This window comes from Hypomesus nipponensis, chromosome 18, assembly GCF_054491055.1.
Source record: "Hypomesus nipponensis isolate SF chromosome 18, ASM5449105v1, whole genome shotgun sequence".
Lineage (NCBI taxonomy): Eukaryota > Metazoa > Chordata > Actinopteri > Osmeriformes > Osmeridae > Hypomesus > Hypomesus nipponensis.
This window is the reverse complement of record NC_140378.1, coordinates 20,100,408-20,122,500: the sequence shown is the minus strand read 5'-3', so window position 1 is coordinate 20,122,500 and position 22,093 is coordinate 20,100,408. Positions and strand designations below refer to the sequence as shown.

The 22,093-nt window shown below is 44.3% G+C and overlaps 1 protein-coding gene across 7 annotated transcripts in view; it reads left to right on the top strand.

Moving 5' to 3' along the window:
- Positions 1-22,093, top strand: part of LOC146252634 (scavenger receptor cysteine-rich type 1 protein M130-like) — a 38,559-nt gene that overhangs the window by 7,502 nt on the left and 8,964 nt on the right. The window contains exons 1-18 of one of the 7 annotated variants that reach the window (XM_084680756.1): positions 2,836-4,001; positions 4,510-4,588; positions 4,751-4,937; positions 5,116-5,399; positions 5,494-5,566; positions 5,700-5,794; positions 7,793-7,885; positions 12,356-12,388; positions 12,577-12,888; positions 13,172-13,477; positions 13,574-13,873; positions 15,423-15,728; positions 15,823-16,125; positions 16,570-16,875; positions 16,970-17,275; positions 17,539-17,868; positions 18,199-18,287; positions 18,363-18,498. In XM_084680756.1, the coding sequence (XP_084536882.1) occupies positions 5,550-5,566; positions 5,700-5,794; positions 7,793-7,885; positions 12,356-12,388; positions 12,577-12,888; positions 13,172-13,477; positions 13,574-13,873; positions 15,423-15,728; positions 15,823-16,125; positions 16,570-16,875; positions 16,970-17,275; positions 17,539-17,868; positions 18,199-18,287; positions 18,363-18,485 (2,919 nt within the window). In that variant the 5' untranslated portion in view covers positions 2,836-4,001; positions 4,510-4,588; positions 4,751-4,937; positions 5,116-5,399; positions 5,494-5,549 and the 3' untranslated portion in view covers positions 18,486-18,498. Of the gene's footprint in view, positions 1-2,835; positions 4,002-4,509; positions 4,589-4,750; positions 5,400-5,493; positions 5,584-5,699; positions 5,795-7,792; positions 7,886-12,355; positions 12,389-12,576; positions 12,889-13,171; positions 13,478-13,573; positions 13,874-15,422; positions 15,729-15,822; positions 16,126-16,569; positions 16,876-16,969; positions 17,276-17,538; positions 17,869-18,198; positions 18,288-18,362; positions 18,499-22,093 lie in introns of those variants that run through there. The other 6 variants (XM_084680760.1, XM_084680758.1, XM_084680757.1 and 3 more) reach the window with 6 other exon arrangements.

Below are 22,093 nucleotides of genomic sequence, written 5' to 3'. Positions count from 1 at the left end.
GGGAGGGAGTTAGAGGGAGGGAGTTAGAGGGAGGGAGTTAGAGGGAGGGAGAGTTAGTACCCCAGCTGCAGCAACAGTTGTCTGCGGCTCTTCCCGGATCTCCACGGTAACATGAGATGGGTAGTTATCTGATCCGGCACTCTTTCCTCCCAGGGAATAAAAATGTAGACGAGAGGAGGAGAGAGGGAGAAGGAGGAGAAGAAGGAAGGCAGAGGGGTAGGAGGGAGAGGAGAAGAGGGGGAGGGGAGAACCAGGTAATGAGAGAGGGGAGGAGGGAGAGAGGGCTGGAAGGTGAAGGGGAAAGAGGGGAGGAGGGAGAGAGGGAGAGAGGGTGAAAGAGGGCTGGAGGAGGGAGAGAGGGTTTGGTCATGGTCCCATGGGGGAATATTTAATAACAAACATTAAAAATACCACAGAAATCCTCCACCACATTCCCACGGTCAGCCAGCCCCTGACAGCAGAGATATAATACAAGTTACATGAGGGGATACACACTAACACATACACACACACACACACACAAATACACTTATACAGGACACGCATACATTATACACAGGGCATGCTCTCACACGCATGCACACACATTTGCACACACACACGCACACACACACACGCTCACAAACATTGTGAAGAACAAACATATACAACATAAACCAGAACACATAGACAAGGTCTCCAGTCTGCTAATGGTTTCACCATAGAAGCCAACCCAAACACTGTCCCCAGGGTGGCAACAGCCACTCTGCAGACAGATGCCCAGACGTGCTCAGTCACACAGAGGGACAGCAGGGTGGGGGAGGGAGGGCAGGGGGGCTGCCCACAGGTGGGAAACTGACACACCCCTCTTTCCTCGTGGAGGAAGGTGTGTGTGTCCTTTTGTGTGTGGACTCTACTTAACTCTAGTGGACTTTAATATATTCTAGTGTGTCCTGTGTTCTAGTGTGTTCTAGTGTGTTCTAGTGTGTTCTAGTGTGTTCTAGTGTGTTCTAGTGTGTTCTAGCGTAATAAGCATATTTGGTGTCTGTGGCTTCTTGACCTTTCCTCTGGGTTAGAACTTCCAGACAGAGATTCCATCACTTCTTACCCTTTCTCTCCTCCCTCTCTCTCTCCTCCCTCTCTCTCCCATCCCTCTTTCTTTATCTGTTTCCAACCTCCCTCTACCTTCATTCACTCTTCTCTCACCTCCCTCTCTTCCTCCCTCTCTTTGTCCCTCCCTCCCCTGTCTCTCCCTGTCTCCCTTGTGCGTCAGCAGTAATACCACAGGTCTTAATGCTCTACATCAGCCTCCCTCATTCCCCCAGAACAGCAACCACAACCACAGAGCCACTTCCCCCCTCCTCTCTCTCTCTGTTCCTGTCAACTCTCCCCCTCGTTCTCCGCTCTTCTCCCTCACTGACCTAGCCCCCTTGTCTCTCCTTTTCCCCCCTCCTCACCCAGTTCCTCCCCGCAGAATTTCCCCCTCCCCCAAATCTCAAAGCCAAGAGGAACCTCCCTTGTCTGGCCTGCCAAACTAAACTTCCCCAGATGGGTTGAACCAAGACGCGCTGTCCGGGTGGGGGTGGGGGTGGGGGGTAGAAGTTGCTGTTCCTCCTGTGTCTCCTCTCCTCCATTCTGAGTTAGCAAGCTAGACGAACAGGTTCTAGGAACAGTTACAGGCAGTTCCTTCCTCCTCCCTTTCTCTCCCTCCCTCTCTCCCCCTCCCTCTACGTCTTCCTCCCCCCTGTAGTTCTGTAGGGTGAGTCTGTCATCTCTCAGGTTCTAGAACTCCACAGTGTTCCCCAGGCCTCTCAGGTTCTGGAGAGGGGAGGGGCTGGGGTTGGGGAATGAGGAGGAGGGGCCTGGATCTCTGACCATGGCCAACTTGAAGGGACATTATTACATTTAGTCATTTAGCAGACCCTCTTATCCAGAGCGACTTACAGTAAGTACAGGGACATTCACTCCGAGGCAAGTAGGGTGAAGTGCCTTGCCCAAGGACACAATGTCATTTTGCAAGGCCGGGAATCGAACCAACAACCTTCTGATGAATAGCCCGACTCCCTAACCGCTTAGCCATCTGACCCCCATTACATTATTGAAGCAATACTTCCAAATTTTTTTCACAGGAACTGCAGGAGGCCTCTGTCAAGGAGGTCACATGGTCCATGAGGTCACATGGTTCAGAGGGTCATATGGAGCAAATGGGACTAATGATGTTTGGATGATACTCATCAGAGGCCAGACATTCACTAACCATCGTCTTCCTCATCCTCGCCAAGAGGCAGAGAGAGAGAAAGAGAGAGTGGGAGAGAAAGGCAGAGAGAGGGAGGGGAAAGAGTGGGAAATATGGGAAATAAGATTGGATATATCTATATAGTGAGAGATAGACACAGAGAGAGAGAGAGAGAGAGAGAGAGAGAGAGAGAGAGAGAGGCAGAGAGAGAGTATCTCTCTGGTGTTGTTTTCGTTACTTGTCACGCTGAACACTCACCTGTCACACCGACACTCAGCCTATGTTCTCTAAGTCTCTTATCTTACAGAGGGAAGACTCTTAACACCTGCTGAAACTCCTCACACGATGACATGTCCAATCACCACGGTGATGCAACTTTGGGGGAGGAGGGTGTGTGGGTGTGTTTTTGGGTTGGGGGGTGTTGAGTCACTAAACATCAAAGATCACATGACTGTGAAAATAAATACATGCCACCCCTCTCTTCCTGTCTGAAGATCAGTTCCTGTGTTCTATGTGTCTGGATGTGATCAGTTCCTGTGTTCTATCTGTCTGGATGTGATCAGTTCCTGTGTTCTATGTGTCTGGATGTGATCAGTTCCTGTGTTCTATCTGTCTGGATGTGATCAGTTCCTGTGTTCTATCTGTCTGGATGTGATCAGTTCCTGTGTTCTATCTGTCTGGATGTGATCAGTTCCTGTGTTCTATCTGTCTGGATGTGATCAGTTCCTGTGTTCTATGTGTCTGGATGTGTTCACCCAGCCAGTAAGTATCCCATGTGGACACAACTTCTGCATGGCCTGTGTGACAGTATGTAACGCCCGTTACACCTGCACTGGAGAATACTGGGGTGACACAGCTAACCCTAACCAGGGCCCGCTGTGTAAGAACTGGTTCTCCATAAAACCTGAGCTGAAAGTGAACCCGTTCATCTCTGAGATGGTGGATCAGTTGAGGAGGTCAGCTCCAGCCGAGGGCAGCAGGAACCACCCTGCCAGCCCAGGAGCGGTGTCCTGTGATGTCTGCACCAAGGCCAAGCTCAAGGCCCTCAAGTCCTGCCTGGAGTGTCAGACCTCCTACTGTGAGACCCACCTGGAGACCTCACCGGAGAGTCGCAGGTCTGAAGAGACACCAGCTGGTCGACCCTGAGGAGAACCTGGAGGACAGGGTGGGTAGGACATACGAGATGCCCCTCAAGCTGTTCTGTAGAGAGGACCAGACGTGTGTTTCAAATCAAATCAAAGTTATTTGTATTGCCCTTTTTACACGCAAGCATGTCACAGAGGGCTTCACATACGCCCATAGAACTGCCCCTCAACCAACCTAAACCCTCAAGGAAGACAAGAAAAACTCCCAACGGGAGAAAAAATGGAAGAAACCTTGGGAGGAGCAATTCAAACACTCAAAAAGCTGTTTGTGCCTGCTGCACTGAGACTGGTCACAAGGTTCACTCTTGCGTACCGTTCCAGTTTGTACGTGAAGAAAGGAAGACTCAGGGAACCGAAATGACACAAGCCAAGGGAATGATTTCAGAACTGAAATTTTTTTAGAGCTCTGAAAGAGTGAAGCAACCAGAGAGGACTTGACTGGTGAAGGGAGCTCCGCTAAAAGAAGCCAGTTCAGGAAAGTGGTCACAGAGAAGCAGAAAGCAGCAGAGGCTGAGAAGATGATCAGAGACCTGGAGCAGGACATCACAGACGACCTGTCTGAGATTGAAGTTGGGAGTGGGTTCGGCCCACCTGCTGAGAGCCAAGTCTCAGCTGGAGAAAGCAGTCACATCCATGAAGAGGTTATGACACTGACAATTCTCAATGTATTTTACTGCTTGTTATTCTCATGACTTCATATTGGCTGAGTATCTGGTTAGCTTCCTCCAATTCCTAAACTAGGAACAAAAATGCTAATGAGGATTTTCTGCTAATACAGCTCATGTACAGCTCATGTTTTTAATGAAGATACCATGAACACCGATCTAGATGTTAATATTCAAGGTGTGTCTCTCTGAACAGTGTCAGCTGAGTGACACTAATAAAATAAAAGCTTTTTCAAACTTACTATTATTGATTCTGTAACAATTATGGATATATTTCCAAATTATTATAACAAAATTAAAAAAAAATGGGAATTAAAATAAAGTTGAGTACAGGCTCTAATATCTAATTATTTAAAGAATTACACTGTTGCAAACATTTGTTAGAAACAAGACCATGATTGATGGGTTTATCTTAAAAACAGTTGTTGGTGTTTAGTTACTTTAATTAAAGCAGTCTCACCTGTACGTCTGGTTCACCTGACAGGAATGAGCACAGGAACGTCACTGCAACAAACACCAGGATGTCAGTCTGAAAAAAGAAGATGCCTGACAAGGAAACAGCAGTAAACACAACTACGCCTTGACTGAACTGCGATTTATCTTCAATAAAATGCATAATAGAAATTAACATAATCAGCTAAGTTGTTGATTCATATTTTATTATAAAGTGAGAACAATTAGTTTAAAAGAAACCTTTGGGTGATACTTCCTGTGTCCTGCTGCAGACGGAGCCAGAGAGCTACATCACCCTGCAAACTCCCTGCATCTCGTCCCCCAGAGACCTACGGCACCACAGAATGTCTTATATGGAAAGAACAGACACTCTCGGGAAACTTCCGGGTTCTGAACTGGTTGCAGTTTAACTCTAGTTCCATATGAGGGCACTAACGAGCGAGTGCAGAATGAATGGAGGTCTATGGAGCTATACCCCTCAAAATGCATTTTTCTAAGGATATCATTTTTATCTAGTAATTTGAATGTTGAATTCGAAAGGGGAGGAAAACAAATTCCTAGCTGTTAGATTTCGCCTTTCTGTTCTAAAAAGCCTTTTAAAATGTCATGTTCATCTTTATGACATTTCTTCCTCTAGAGTCTGTGAGGCTTGTGGAGGGAGCTGTTCTGTGCTCTGGCAGAGTGGAGGTGAGGTCTGATCAGTCGTGGGTCTCAGTGTGTGAAGCTGACTTTGACAGGCTGGATGCAGAGGTGGTCTGTCGGGAGCTTGGCAGTGGGGCTCCTTCAGCCCTCCAGGGGGCGCTCTATGGAGAAGGGAAAGGTCCACATTGGGATAAAGAGTTCCAGTGTGGAGGCACGGAGTCCCGTCTCCTGGCCTGTGACACCTCAGACTCAGCTAGAAACACCTGCTCACCTGCTCAGGTACTGGAAGAAGCAGTTTGTCTTTCCAAGATGAATGCAGTATTTTGTCAGGATACAGAGAGTCAAAGGACCTGACTGTCTCCTGTCTCTCCAGGGCCAGATGATGTGAGGTTGGAGGGAGGAGATGGTCGCTGTGCTGGCAGAGTGGAGATGAAACACCAGGGAGAGTGGGTGAAAGTGGGCAGTATGTCTACCTTGAACCTGAGAACTGCAGTTGTAGTGTGCAGAGCTCGACTGTGGCTCTGCTGTTTCAATAAGATACACTGATGATGATAAAAAACATACTACACTGAATTTTAGATCTGGCTGTGTTGGGTCTGAGTCTGCACTGAGGGAGTGTGGAGTATTGGAGAGCGAAGATCACACTTCCTTGACCCTGAAGAATATCTGCTCAGGTAATACACACATAATGTTGATATATTCAGCTGATGTCACACATTACTGACCCCCATCTCAACCTCCTCCCTAAACCCTAAACCCTCACAAACATGACATCAAATATTAAGTTATTTAGTGCAAGAGGCTGCAAGACGTTTGAATAGGAATGGAACAGTACTTTGCGGCATTATCACGTGACCTTGTCAAAGCTGAAACATGTTACACTTTCTCCGCCATCAGCTTTGTGTTTTGACTTACATGTAGACTTTTTTAACCATGTGACCTTCAGGCTTAGGACGGTGTCAGGTGTATTAGATTCGTCTCTAAGCGGCGCCCCGCTGGCACCCTGCAGGGCTCTCTGATCAACCTATATATATATATATATATATATATATATATATATACATACATACATACAAATCAGTGTTTCCCCATGTTGATTTTGTCGTGGCGGCCCGCCACGGCTAAATTTCTGCCGCCACGGTATCAGAAATAGAGCTGTACAAGATTTTAGGCCGTCTATCAGCAGTGATTGTTATAGCAAGGACACGCACTTCACAGCGCAGTTGAGATTGCGTGTGTGCGTCCTTGAGAACTGTAAGTCATATAACTTAAGTTTTTGGTTCATTAAAGCCTGTTATTGTATTAGTCTACAGTTATTGCAAATTTAAGTTAACTGGTGATTTTCATTGTTTGAATTCTTCCCTTGCTAGCATAATTGCATGCCTGTTGATTCGATGGCGATTGCTGCCCTTGCTCACGTTTGTATTTTAGGTGCATTATTGTGCTGAAGTAGTTTTAATTAATAGTGGGTATATTGTTATTATTTGCTACAGAATGCTCAGCCTATCAAGACCAAATGAAGCCGACAGTGTACATGCTTTCGAGTACCTTGATCGATAGGCTAGGCTACTGACCATTTACAATAGGTTGTTGCGTCAATTATTAATTGGAAGCATATTTCTGCCATTTAGAACATACTTTAAGTATCCTAACTGTATTGCTTTACGGAAAATAGGAAGAAAAAAAAATGCAATATTACATTTGTTATTCGACTATTACATTAACCTACTCCAAAATATAGGGTTAGAACTTTATTTCGGCCGAGGGGGAGGGGGGGGGGTCGGACAGACCTGCCCCCACTGCAAAAAAAAAATCCTAGGGGAAACACTGCATATAGATATACATATACATGGTCTGGTAAGATTTGAGAGGCTATACAGGATGACATTATATTTTCTACTTGGAGCTACGTAAGATGGGGATTGAACTTCAGATGCATATTGTTACCCTAGTTACAGAGGTCAGGGAAGGGCCAGATGGTGATCTGGATTGTTACCCTAGTTACAGAGGTCAGGGAAGGGCCAGATGGTGATCTGGATTGTTACCCTAGTTACAGAGGTCAGGGAAGGGCCAGATGGTGATCTCTAATACACAGTTTCATGTACACGCACACTTTCAAAGACGCACACATGGAGACAACAGGCCTAAACAGGTTGTCTGCCTATGGTACACACTTCATAAACACATCTTCAATATTAATACTGTGTAACTCTCCAACATGTGTCAGTAGATTGTTCCAGAGATTTGTTACCCTAGTCAGACCATGCATCAAGTAATCACACAGACACATCGAAATTGCATTTCTCCATACTCGAAATGTGCAAGTAATACAACATTTTAACATATGACATACTCGTGCAAACAGACATCAACAGGTTAAAAAACAACAACATCTACGATAAAAACAACATATAGAAGTAAAGTGCTGAATAGCAGCATGGATACTATATGTTATTGTGCATATGAAGTGCACAGTGCAGACATTGAGCTTACAGAGAAAGAAGACAAATAAAAGAAGCTGTTGCTGAGTCTGTTAGTCTTGCACCGCATGCTGTGGTGCATACATGTGGTACATCTGTTGTGCAATGATGGCTGATAAGCTGGAAGAGTTTGGTTCATTCGTCACAGGAAATAGAGATATAGATTATAGAAGCTGCTGTTTCTGCCCTCAGCCCTCCTCAGTCAGAAATCTACAGCCCAGTGGAGACCCAGTCTGAGAGAGATGGTTCCTGTCCTGATGCTGGTGGTCATGTTCTGGAGCACAGGTAGGGCTATGTTGTTTCTGTACAATGTAGGATACAGTACAGACATGGATTACTATATTTAATACTGTCCTAAACTAGTATGGACCTGTATTAGTGGATATAGTACCGTCCTATACTGGTATATACCTGTATTAGTGTAAATAGTACTGTCCTATTCTGGTATAGAACTCCATTAGTGTCTATAGAACTGTTCCATACTGGTATAGACCCGCGTTAATGTATATTAGAAACAAAAACATATTTTATGCTAAAGTTATGGTTTGTGAAAAGAAAATAGGTTCTTTTCAACCAGGAGGGGAGTGTGTGTGTGTGTGACCAAAAATACTGGGCATTATAGAAGACATCTGAATTGGATCTGAAAGATCCATTACTAAATCATTTGTAATCCATCAAATTAGTAATAACTATTGGTTGACCACACATTTGATGAGTAGTGGATCCTAATAAGACAAAGTGCACATATTGTGTATTAATGTGTTTTAGGGCTGCCGCGATTCGTCAACGTCATCGACGACATTGATGCTGACAATGAGTCGACATCAATATTTTAAAATCGACGCATTTAAAAAATATATATTATAAAAATTAAAAATAAATCGCTTCAATTCATTAACAAATGTTCTTCTTCAATATCACAACGTAATTGGTGCTTGCATGACGTCAGTCGTTGTTGGCTCAAGTCATTGGTCGGCTCCAGTCAACGCTCAAATATCATGTGTTTGATTGGGATCTTCCCACGTATTGTTGTAGTTTATAAGAAACCAAATGTTTACTCTTCGACAGGTCAGCAAACGCTTTGTCGCCTCGATTTGTTAAAACGATTTGTTTGTAAACCTCGACCTACGGTCTCAGTTAACAAACGTTTTAACAAATCTCAGTTTACAAAGGCGTTTGCAGACCTGTCGAGGAGTAAACATTTGCTGTTTTTTCTACGTTGGTTGATGGGATGGCTCTCTAGGTTAGGTCTTGCTATTTAGCCAACTTGTTAACCGTAACCATGACGCGTTGCTAGGACAATGGAGGCGTATGAAGTGATTTAAAGACGTTAGCCCTACTCCGGCTCTAGTGTGTGGTAAATGTAGACTGCCTGGTTTTTAGATAATTGGCGAGTATCGCTATCGAATCATTACCGAACTGGCTTAAGTACCAGCCCAGAACCAGCACCTTGGAATTTTTGGTTTAAAAGGGGTGTGTTCGTGCATGTTGGGATATGTTTTGTTAGCCTGGCTCTACCCTCCTACGTACTTCCGCTCAATTTGGATTTTGCTTCTGTACTAGGTCTGGGAGCTCGGCTCTGAAGTCGGTTTCCAGAAACACATTTTTTGTAGGTCCAATCAGCGAACGCTAGCGATTGGTTATGGCAAATCAGAGTGGCTCTGGGCAGATCCAATAGTTTTAAACTTCAACAGAGTACCCGCCTACAAGGAAGTCAACGTTTGTCAATGGAGCGAGGCCAGACTATGTACAAATGAAATGTATGAGAGTCTGGTTAGGACCAGGCTAGTCTTGCACTGGTGTAGACATACAGTACTGTATGTTAGTGTAGCGCCCCTAGGCCTATTTCCTGACACTAAAGGGCTTTCCTGAGTTACTAAACTAACTGAGATATATATATAAATATATATATATATAAATATATATATATATATATATATATACATATATATATACATACATATATATACATATATATATATATATATATATATACATACATACATATACATATATATACATATATATATACATGAAATACCCTTTTAAATCAACACTATTACCCAATAGTGGCTTATCCTAAAGAAATACTCACAACTCAGGTTGGTCAATTATCAAATAAAAATATTGTTTACTGATTTGTAGGCTATAGGAAAATAAATATTAAAATCACCACTGTAATTAATTCTTAATTAAACAAAATAAGGTTCACAATGTAGAAATAGCATTTGAATGAAATGGACAACAAACCTCAAGTTTGAATGCACCTTCACATAAACAAATCAGCAATTACAGTTACCTATATTATGTCCCTAACAGACATCTATATTATAATAGCTGGTAGGCTACTTGAATTAACATTCAGCTAACTTTTAACAATACACAGCCGCTTTAGCACGAATCACGTACGTGGGCCCACCCTGGCACACACATACACACCGATGATTCACCTTCCCCAGTCCTAGCCAGCAAATTAGCTAGTAGGCTAGCAACCGTTGCAGTACTGGAGCGTTGCTTGTATTCGGTGTGGCCAAAAACAAACTGACCCATTCACTCCGTTTTGGAGCAAGAAAATAAACTCAGGATATCGTAATCCAAGTGGTTTGTTGTCGAATTTCCGCACCAGCAGCGTCAGGGCAGTCTCTCACACGAGGAAAAGTGTTTTGTCCTCGAAATGGCGAGATTATGAAATTTTGCACAAACGTTGATTATCTTACTGTTCAAACTTTGTGTATTCAGTCCGAATACGTTAATAACCAGAGATACATTAATTAACAGAGACATGGTCCGACTCGCAAATAGGCCTATAGTTTGTCACGCTATCCTTCTAATAATTTCTTTAAACACAAGGAGACAATTCTTAATTTGGCTTCTTCTCTTCGATTATCTCCTCTCCTTTACGCGCGGTTTTCCACCTTTGACCTTACGTTACTCACTGCATACAACAATAAGAACATCAAATACATTTTACATTCATACATCAAAATATTGCATGTAACACAATACATTTCACTTTACTGGCGAAATTTATCAAAACAAACTCTTTGAACGAATTGAAACATTCATCAATCAAACACTGTTGCTCATCAAACTACAACCCCCATAATCCCTTATATTCACCCCACAATGAATAGAAAGGAGATGAGTACTACAATAAGCTTGTCTTTAACTTATAGGTTATCTGTAAGTTCTAATGTGTTATTATGAACTTAATTAAATCAAATTTCTTAGCACTTATTTAACAATATGCTTTTTAGCACTGCGTCCCCAGTGTACACAGCGCTGGTGTAGATGTAACTGTGTGAACTGTGAAACTCACTCTTCAGTAACAGGCGGCATCAACGAAAAAAAAAAACTATCAGCGTAGATGGTAGTGGTCGCGCTTGGCAAATCAGAGGTCGAGCGTTCGGACCAAGCGAGTGGCGAACCATACCTTGTTATAATGGAGCGTGGCTATGTCTGTTACATACCGTCACATAGACATACAAGTCCAGATCTTTTTTTTATTTGTCAGGTACACAGAACAACACAAGGTCAGACTGGGCACTGAAATTCTTAAGACAAGACAACGCAAGCACCTGGCATAACATAACATATAAGTACACAGAACATAATTTACATCTATGCAGAGCTTAAATAAATGAAACGTCCTAAATATACAGATAGCAATAAATAATCGACTATACTAACCCTAATACTAAAACTTCCTAATTTACAGATAACAATAAATAATACACTATACTAACCCTAAATGCACATAAAACCTATTTCAACCCTATAACCTATGCTCAGTGACTATGTCAATGACCAAACAGGAGCCTGGTGGCGGTACAGTGAGGTACAGTAGTGCAATGTTACTGATGCAGTGCAACCAGTAGCTGAAAGTGACAGTGTATACTGACTAGTGTGCAGTAAATCAATGTCCATATCAGTGACCATTCAGAAGCCTGATGGCCCTTGGGTAGAAACTGTTGTCCAGTCTGCGTGTGCGCGACCGGATGCTGCGGTAACGCCTGCCAGAAGGCAACAGGGTAAAGAGACTGAAGGATGGGTGGGAACAGTCTCTTAGAATCCTGCAGGCTTTCCTTAGGCAACGTGTGTGGTAGGTGTCCTGTGGGGCTGGGAGCTTCCTGCCGATGATGAACTCAGCAGAACGGACCACACTTCGTAGGGCCTTGCGGTCCCTGTCTGTGCAGCTCCCATACCACAGTGTAACATGTATGCAGTACTGTATGTTAGTGTACACAGTGCTGGTGTAGACATACAGTACTGTATGTTAGTATACTCAGTGCTGGTGTGGACATACAGTACTGTATGTTAGTATACTCAGTGCTGGTGTAGACATACAGTACTGTATGTTAGTATACTCAGTGCTGGTGTAGACATACAGTACTGTATGTTAGTATACTCAGTGCTGGTGTAGACATACAGTACTGTATGTTAGTGTACACAGTGCTGGTGTAGACATACAGTACTGTATGTTAGTATACTCAGTGCTGGTGTAGACATACAGTACTGTATGTTAGTATACTCAGTGCTGGTGTAGACATACAGTACTGTATGTTAGTATACTCAGTGCTGGTGTAGACATACAGTACTGTATGTTAGTGTACTCAGTGCTGGTGTAGACATACAGTACTGCATGTTAGTATACTCAGTGCTGGTGTAGACATACAGTACTGCATGTTAGTGTACACAGTGCTGTTGTAATGATGTAAAGCCATGTTGAGGTTCTGTTCTACATTGTCTTCTCAGGTCTCCAGGATGAAGTCACCGATGAACCTCCAGGTGGGTAGAACATGCTACCATGGGAACTAACAGGCTGTTAAAGACACTACTGTTTTGACTTAGTCTAGTATATGTGTGTCAGTCCAGGGAAACACAACTATGTTAGGGTTGGGGTTAAAGGTCAGAGGTTGTTTCTGGACAGGACTGGACAGAGAGTCAGAGGACCTGACTGTCTCCTGTCTCTCCAGGTTCTGATGTGAGGTTGGAGGGAGGAGATGGTCGCTGTGCTGGCAGAGTGGAGATAAAACACCAGGGAGAGTGGAGGAGAGTGGACTGGTGGTATGACTGGGACCTGAGAGCTGCAGCTGTAGTGTGCAGACAGCTGGACTGTGGCTCTGCTCTTTCAACAGAAGAAAAACAGGAAACACGATACGATAATAAAAAACGTACTGCATGGCAGTTCCAATCTCGCTGTGTTGGGTCAGAGTCTACACTGAGGGAGTGTGGAGCAGTGGATCGAAAGGTAAACACGGACTTTACCGTGGAGGTGATCTGCTCAGGTAATACACACATCATGTTGTTATATTCAGCTGATGATGTTGGCAGTCACACATTACGAGTCTCAACCTGTCACAGTAGCTGTCAGCACATTACACCAGATACATATTTACACAGTTTTAAATCCTAATGAAGGTTTTCTAGACTTACTGAATTCAAGGCTGCTATCTGTTTTTGTAACATTAGAAGAAAGAATATTGCCCTCATAAGCTCTTGTAATTTCATGACACTTGCCAAGAACCCTGAATGCATCCATGTACATCATTCTCTCATTTCTTCCTCCAGAGTCTGTGAGGCTTGTGGAGGGAGCTGGTCTGTGCTCTGGCAGACTGGAGGTGAGGTCTGATCAGTCGTGGGTCTCAGTGTGTGAAGCTGACTTTGACAGGCTGGATGCAGAGGTGGTCTGTTGGGAGCTTGGCTGTGGGGCTCCTTCAGCCCTCCAGGGGGCGCTCTATGGAGAAGGGAAAGGTCCACTCTGGGATAAAGAGTTCCAGTGTGGAGGCACGGAGTCCCGTCTCCTGGCCTGTGACACCTCAGACTCAGCTAGAAACACCTGCTCACCTGGCAGTGCTGTTGGACTCACCTGCTCAGGTACTGGAAGAAGCAGTTTGTCTTTCCAAGATGAATGCAGTATTTTGTCAGGATACAGAGAGTCAGAGGACCTGACTGTCTCCTGTTTTTCTCCAGAGCCAGATGATGTGAAGTTGGAGGGAGGAGATGGTCGCTGTGCTGGCAGAGTGGAGATGAAACACCAGGGAGAGTGGAGGGGAGTGATCAGTGTGTCTATCTGGGACCTGAGAGCTGCAGCTGTAGTGTGCAGACAGCTGGACTGTGGCTCTGCTGTTTCAACAAGAGTTATCAGTGGTCATGGGAAACATACATGGGGGTTTCTATCTCGCTGTGCTGGGTTTGAGTCTGCACTGAGGGAGTGTGGAACAGTGCAGATAGCAGAAAACACTTCCCATACCCTGGAAGTGACCTGCTCAGGTATATTCAGCTGATGTTAGCAGTCACACATTACTGAGTCTCAACCAGGGCTGGACTGGGACAAAAAAAACAAAAACAAAAAAACACAATGGGCCGCTGTCCCTGCTTTATGGGCCGGTCGATGGTTAATTTTAAGTTTATAAAAAATAAATAAAAAGATATAAAAATGTATGTCTCGCCTAGCAGCACGTTCAAGCACCAGATCCTCCCAGGTCACAGACAATACCCAGAAACAGTATGTTTCTACAAGTTTATTTTTACAAAAAGGCAGTATTGTGGCACAGAACAGTTGTATCTGGGACCCCACTAAGTGCTGGACATAAACCCCCCCTTACTGGCCAACTATGCCTTGACCGGCGAGCCCCCCCCCACAGAACAATATCACCCCACAGCAAGGTACTTAAGGACCCACAACAAAGCCACAGCAGAGCACAGCAAAGTCACTACCAAGAGGGGAGTAGTCTTGGGCTGGGCAATTATAGCCAACCACGGTGGGCCCTGCTCCCACGCCTAACAGTCCCTTGTCCTCTCCAACAGCCGTCAGTGAAGCGTGCAGTCACTGTCCAGTACGGCCGACACTCCTTCGCCTGCTCCAGCCCTGACCCTAATCTGCGCACCGCTGTCCGTTGCGAAAGCCTCCGTAATGGCGCTGGTGACTCTCTGCTCCACCTCGAGGACTCCCCCAAGCTGCAGAGAAAGAAAGTGCAGGACAGGACTGCTTAGGCAAACTCACACCCTTCAACAGACCGAGCTAGTGGAACAGAAGCACAGTGAGGTGGAGTAATGAACTTCCCTTCGCTAGGCGAACGTAGAGCAGATTAAAGGTCAGCCTCGACCTCAGACCAGGCACCGTGTCCGGACCCTCCCCAGGGGCCCCCCTCTCAGTTGTCACCAGAGCTGTCGAATTACTCCCGTCCATCGTGTCAAAATCTCCTGCTGGCGTTCATCCACCGTCCCCCCTTATACAGGGAACGGACCTATCACCACACACTACACCACTCCCTTCCCATCAAGCTAATTGCCTGGTAATTGGCAATTAGCTTTGCAGCAGCCTTTGTAGGCCATAGCAACACCCCCAATACAGACACATTCAACACATAAGTCCAGCACATAATACACATGGCATTGACACTAAAACATTACAGTACACTTGACATATATATATATGTACATATATATACATATATATATATATATATATATATATATATATATATATATATATATATATATATATATATGTATGTATATAAAATATCATATCGGCCCCAAGTGCGTCGGCCCTCCGGGCATTTGCCTGGTGGGCCAGATTACCAGTCCAGTCCTGGTCTCAACTTGTCACAATAGCGGTTAGTACATAACAACAGATATTTATTTACATTGTTATTAAATGTAATATAAAGGTTATCTAGTCTGACTGAGTTCAAGGCTGCTAGATCCAAGATGTTACTTGTGTTGCTTAGACAAGTAACTTGCCCTCCAGCATAATCTACCATGGGGACCCCCAAGACCAAAAGCATGTACATCATTCTCTCATTTCTTCCTCCAGAGTCTGTGAGGCTTGTGGAGGGAGCTGGTCTGTGCTCTGGCAGAGTGGAGGTGAGGTCTGATCAGTCGTGGGTCTCAGTGTGTGAAGCTGACTTTGACAGGCTGGATGCAGAGGTGGTCTGTCGGCAGCTTGGCTGTGGTTCTCCTTCAGCCCTCCAGGGGGCGCTCTATGGAGAAGGGAAAGGTCCACTCTGGGATAAAGAGTTCCAGTGTGGAGGCACGGAGTCCCGTCTCCTGGCCTGTGACACCTCAGACTCAGCTAGAAACACCTGCTCACCTGGCAGTGCTGTTGGACTCACCTGCTCAGGTACTGGAAGAAGCAGTTTGTCTTTCCAAGATGAATGCAGTATATTGTCAGGATACAGAGAGTCAGAGGACCTGACTGTCTCCTGTCTCTCCAGGGTCAGATGATGTGAGGCTGGAGGGAGGAGATGGTCGCTGTGCTGGCAGAGTGGAGATGAAACACCAGGGAGAGTGGAGGAGAGTGAGCAGGGGGTCTGACTGGGACCTGAGAGCTGCAGCTGTAGTGTGCAGGCAGCTGGACTGTGGCTCTGCTGTTTCAAAAGTAGAAACTGATGATGATGAAAATCGTACTGCATGGAAGTGTACGTCTAACTGTGTTGGCTCTGAGTCCGCACTGAGGGAGTGTGTAATAATGGAGGAAGGGGGTGAAAACATCTCTATCCTGGAGGTGACCTGCTCAGGTAATACACACATCATGTTGTTATATTCAGCTGATGATGTTGGCAGTCACACATTACTGAGTCTCAACCTGTCACAGTAGCTGTCATTACATTGCAACAGATACTTACTCACATTGTTATTAAATGTAGTATGAAGGTTATCTAGTCTGACTGAGTTCAAGGCTGCTAAGTGTTTCTGTAACAAAAAATGAAAGTATATTGGAATGGATCAAGGAAAAACAATACATCCTTGTTCCTGAACTTTAAACACTTTCATTGTCTCACAAATCAAAAGTTTAATTCCTCCAGTGTTTGAATTGATGGAATTGTGTGTGTGTGTTTGTGTGTGTGAGTGTGTGGGGGGGTGACAGACAACCTCTAAATGTCATAATTTAATGACCCCCCCCCCCCCCTCAAGAACCCTGATTGCATCCATGTACATCATTCTCTCATTTCTTCCTCCAGAGTCTGTGAGGCTTGTGGAGGGAGCTGTTCTGTGCTCTGGCAGAGTGGAGGTGAGGTCTGATCAGTCGTGGGTCTCAGTGTGTGAAGCTGACTTTGACAGGCTGGATGCAGAGGTGGTCTGTCGGCAGCTTGGCTGTGGGCCTCCTTCAGCCCTCCAGGGGGCGCTCTATGGAGAAGGGAAAGGTCCACTCTGGGATAAAGAGTTCCAGTGTGGAGGCACGGAGTCCCGTCTCCTGGCCTGTGACACCTCAGACTCAGCTAGAAACACCTGCTCACCTGGCAGTGCTGTTGGACTCACCTGCTCAGGTACTGGAAGAAGCAGTTTGTCTTTCCAAGATGAATGCAGTATTTTGTCAGGATACAGAGAGTCAAAGGACCTGACTGTCTCCTGTCTCTCCAGGGCCAGATGATGTGAGGTTGGAGGGAGGAGATGATCGCTGTGCTGGCAGAGTGGAGATGAAACACCAGGAAGAGTGGAGGAGAGTGAGCAGGGGGTCTATCTGGAACCTGAGAGCTGCAGCTGTAGTGTGCAGACAGCTGGACTGTGGCTCTGCTGTTTCAACAAGATACGACGATGATGATGATGAAGAACATACTGCATGGCTGTTTGTATCTGCCTGTGATGGGTCTGAGTCTGCACTGAGGGAGTGTGCAACAGTGCATGAAGAGTTTAACTCCTCCTTGATCATGGAGGTGATCTGCTCAGGTAATACACACAATATTGGTTTATTCACAGTCACAGTAGCTGTTAGTAGCGACAGGTCTGGATAAGAGCGTCTGCTAAAATGACTAAATGTAGTAAAGGTTTACAACAGACTTCTGTCCCTACTGGTGTAATCAGGAACAGTCTCTGGTACTGCTTATTGTTCCATGCTGATGGGATTATGACAGCTGAAAGAGAGAAGTGTTTGTCCTGCTGTTTAAATGTTCTCTCTTTACTCCTTTGTCTCTTCACTCCTTTGTTTGCAGATCTCCTGTTCCAGCCCAATATCTCCCTGTCTTCCTCCATGCTGGGGGTCTCCCAGGACCAGCAGCAGGGGCTGCAGGTGTTCAGGGACCACAGCTTCACCATCACCTGCTCCATCCAGCCACAGTACCCAGGAGGCTCCTTCCACCTCACCTTCACTGGCTCCAACACAACCCTGAGACACACCCTTACAGCTGTCAATCACTCTGCCAACTTCCTTTTTCCTGCTGCAGACCACGCCCACCAAGGGAACTACAGCTGTGGTTTTGAAGTCTACGTTTTTTCTCATAACTTCACCTCTGAGAGTGAGCTCCTTTCTGTAACTGTTGCAGGTAAGTGAGAATTGATTTTAAAAGCACAACCTGCAACTTCTAAGTCCATCAAAAGGGCTGCCGTTAAACATTTCTGGAAACTTACTGGGGGCTGGTTTTGAAGAAACCTAACTTTCATTTCGTCATTTGAGTCCTGTGGTGATCTGCAGGTAGACATTTCCTGAATGTGTCAGTAGCAGTCACCTAGGTCACTGCTCATCTCCACACTCTAAAAACAAGTAGCAGCACTTTAGACTGGAGATGGAAGTTACAGGATGTGTCTTTACCCTGGTAGTTGACAGCCTGATCTGATGAAGATCATTCTCTTCATCCGCTGTGTTTCTGTTCCAGCCAATCCTCTGCCAGCTTTCATCATCAGAGTGGTGGTGGTGCTGCTGACTCTGCTGACGTCCACCACTGCCCTCTATCTGTACTTTAAGGTACTGTTGTTTGTTTGTGTCACATTTAACAGTGTTTTCCCCTTTTCCTGAGTCTCTTGTGTTGTGTCTCTCCAGACCCCCAGGAAGCCTGCAGAGAGGGGGAGCATGGAGCTGGTCTCCCAGCATTCCAGTGCTGAAGCTGGGCCAGGAGAGGAGAGAGCAGCCCAGAGGATGGAGCAGGAGGAGAGTGCTGTCTAGACGCTGTTCTGAGGTCAGTCATGGAGTCCCTGCCAATGGTGACTGACAGCACTGGGAGAAGCTGGTCTGATCCTGGATCTGGGTCTTTGGACCAAGGATGTATTCCAGGTAGCGGGTTTAACAAACTCTGAGATTAACCCTGAACTCTGAGTTGAGTTACTCTAACATGGGAAACTCCGAAAATTCGGTTCCAGAGAAGCTGATATGAATTTGTTAACTCAACTCGGAGTACGGCAACTCTGAGTTTAGCGCGTGCATGAATACTACCAAAAGCCAACATCTATGGAGCTCCGATACTAGGATTCACCATGGCAACCGACGACAAAAAACGTTGTCATACTTTACCACACTTTAGATATAAGTTTTATCTCGTGTTCATGGTCAAACTGAGCACATATTCTGGAAAAAAGCAACACGGCTATAGCAGTGTAGCCTTTAGCTACAATTGGCGAGGGAGACAATGGCTGCCGAGTCAATGCATTTACTATTTGAATGCAATAGCCAGTCCGTACATTGAACATTTAACCCCACTGTCCGTTAATATTACAGGAGAAAAAGTGGTGGACTTAATAAAATAGCATGTTCAATGTTATATTACATATAAAAACATACTACGAACAGGTAATGCATATTTTGCTTATAGGTTACGCTTCTGATTGTAGCCTCGACGTCACCATGGTTTTAATCATATTCGACATGATACAAAGTTCAAATATCAATTGGTGCCTATTTCAACTTGTAGTGGCAGTTTCCCTCAACAGAATGATTTTTTATCAAAGGATGATGATGATGATTAAGATGACGAAGAGACATTAATGACTGCTGCTGCAGAAATGGATGCAGAGGATTATGTATGGTAACTACTGGTAGTTCTCTCTCCCCCTACTTTTATTTACAGGCTTTTTTTGTAATTGTCAGTTACACTGACATTATGAGAATAATGAATATAAAAACGATTTGCACATTCTGACAACAGGGCATGCTGTCAGAGTATACAGTGAGATGGTCATTTAATGGCAGGTGAATGTTGCATGTGGAACAGTGAAATGTAGCTAATGTAATCTCATGTTACAAGTAAATTAGTTGCACAAACTGTACCTCGGTGCCAAAAACTGACCAAGAGATGGTGTAGGCCTACTTAGGGTAGAATAATAAAGGCTAATCTCGAAAAAGATTTACTTGAACACCAGTTACGAGAGGATGCATGGTCACAGGTGATGTTAATTGTAGGAACAATAACTTACATTAATATTAATAGTTGAATTTGCTGAATTTCTATTTTGACCAAGAGAGGGTGTATTTAGGGCAGAAGAATAAAGGCTGATCTTGTAAGGCAGTCTGAACTTGATGGCTCTTACATCTCATTGTGTAACTTACTGTAGCATTCCTAGTCATGTTGATAAGTAAGGGTCAAGATTCTGGTGTAGTTGTTCTTAAGGAATTGTGAAGCATTGTTCTGTGGATTACTGATCAAGACGTTCTCCTCAGCTCTAGCTTGTCCTAGTCCTTCCTCACTCTTGCTTTCTATCTCTGGTTTACAATAATCATGGTAGAGTAGGCATAAGAGTTAACCTTCATTGATATAATTCATTTGCAATATGATAACAATTATTTAACCTTAATTTAACCATTCTTGCTCTGATTTAACCCAACAATCAAAATAGTCAAATGGCTGTAATTCCATTGGTATTAGCATTATTTGGTTAATATTAATACACTGTTCAGTTTCCCATCTTCCTTCAAATCATAGGGGAATTAGTTTAGGTTGTTTGGCCAATATTGACCCCCAACAATGTTGAAATAGATTTGCTGAAACACCAGTTTCAGGATGGTACATCATGTAAATTGTAGGAATCATGTGAATCATGTAAATTGTAGGAATCATGTGAATCATGTAAATTGTAGGAACAATAGCCAATATAAATAGGCTAGGCTACTCATTGTGATTTCTATTTGTAGGCAATGAAGAAGACCAAATACAATTTCAAATATAACTGCAAGCAGTAATGGCGGATTCCTCCAAACACTGCGAACCATTGAAAAATGTTTATTCTTGACAAATTGTAACTGTATAGAAAAATGTATGCTGCAGAATTACCAATGGCATACCAAATCTGAAATGCAATACCATCAAGTTCCACAAGGGCCTTTATTTCAAGCCAGTAAGTGAAGGAAGGGGGCTTGGTGAGCTTATCCATTCCAGAAAGCCTTGTATCTTTATGCATTAAGGCGTGGCCTGTAGCGCCACCTATGGCTAATGGTGGGCCATTTGTGGTGTGGTAGTTACTCTTGGCCTATACTATTAATGTTTCAGGATTTTAAAAACTTTTTACCATGGCATATAAAATCGAAAATGCAATACCAACAGGATCCACATGGGCTTTGGGTAAAGTGTGGTAGTTACTCTTGGCCTGTACTGTCAATGTGTCAGGATTTTGAGACCTTTTTACTATTGCATACAAAGTAGGAAATGCAATGACACCAAGGTCCTCAAGGGCCTATGCTGATATTCAAGGAATGAGTGGGGGCTTGGTCAGCCCACACAGTCCTGATATGTTGCGTGTATGTCTTGCCAAGCCCGCGCGTGTCAAGGGAAGAATGCGTGTGTGAGAAATTGGAGCATGCGCGGGGAGGAGCAGGGGACACATTTTATTATACATTTCCCTAGAAATTAGCCAAGCATGCATGTTTCAAAGATTCACCAAAAATCGACCTTTCATCTTAGAGTCAACTTTTTCTCAGATTTGTGTACTAAACATTCTCAAGAGTCTTCATATGAACTTGTTTGACTGGCTTACATGTAAAGCATTGCGAACCATTGAAAAATGTATATTCTTGACAAATTGTAACTGTATAGAAAAATCAATGCTGCAGAATTTCCAATGGGATACCAAATCTGAAATGCAATAACATCAAGATCCACAAGGGCCTTTATTTCAAGCCAAGAACTGAAGTGCTTTAATCTTCACAAGAAGTGAAGTGCTTTGTGCTTTAGGGCGTGGCCTGTAGCGACACCTATTGGTAATGGTGGGCCATTTGTGGTTTGGTAGTTACTCTTGGCCTATACTATCAATGTTTCAGGATGTTTTTAACTTTTTACCATTGCATACAAAATCGGAAATGCAATACCAACAAGATCCACATGGGCTTTTGTTAAAGTGTTGTTGTTACTGTTGGCCTTTACTATCAATGTTTCAGGATTTGGAGAACTTTTTACCATGGCAAACAAAATCTGAAATGCAATACCATCAAGATCCACAAGGCCTTTGCAAAAGACCAAGGAATGAGTGGGGGCTTGGTAAGCCCACACTGTCCTGAAATGTTGCGTGTGCGTCTTGCCAAGCCCGCGCGTGTGTCAAGGGAAGACCTATGGGTAATAGTGGGCCATTTGTGGTGTGGTAGTTAGGCCGAATCCCAATACTCCCCCTTACCCCTTCCCCTTACCCTTAATTTACCCCTAGCCCTTGGCCCTCGAAACTAAGGGGTAAGGGCTACATAGCCCTAAGAAATGGGACAGCACTTGGTTACAGGTACGTCATCTAGCACGTATCGATACCTCCAAAGCAAGTAGTGTTATGCACTGATTTAAACAAAATTCGCTGCTAATG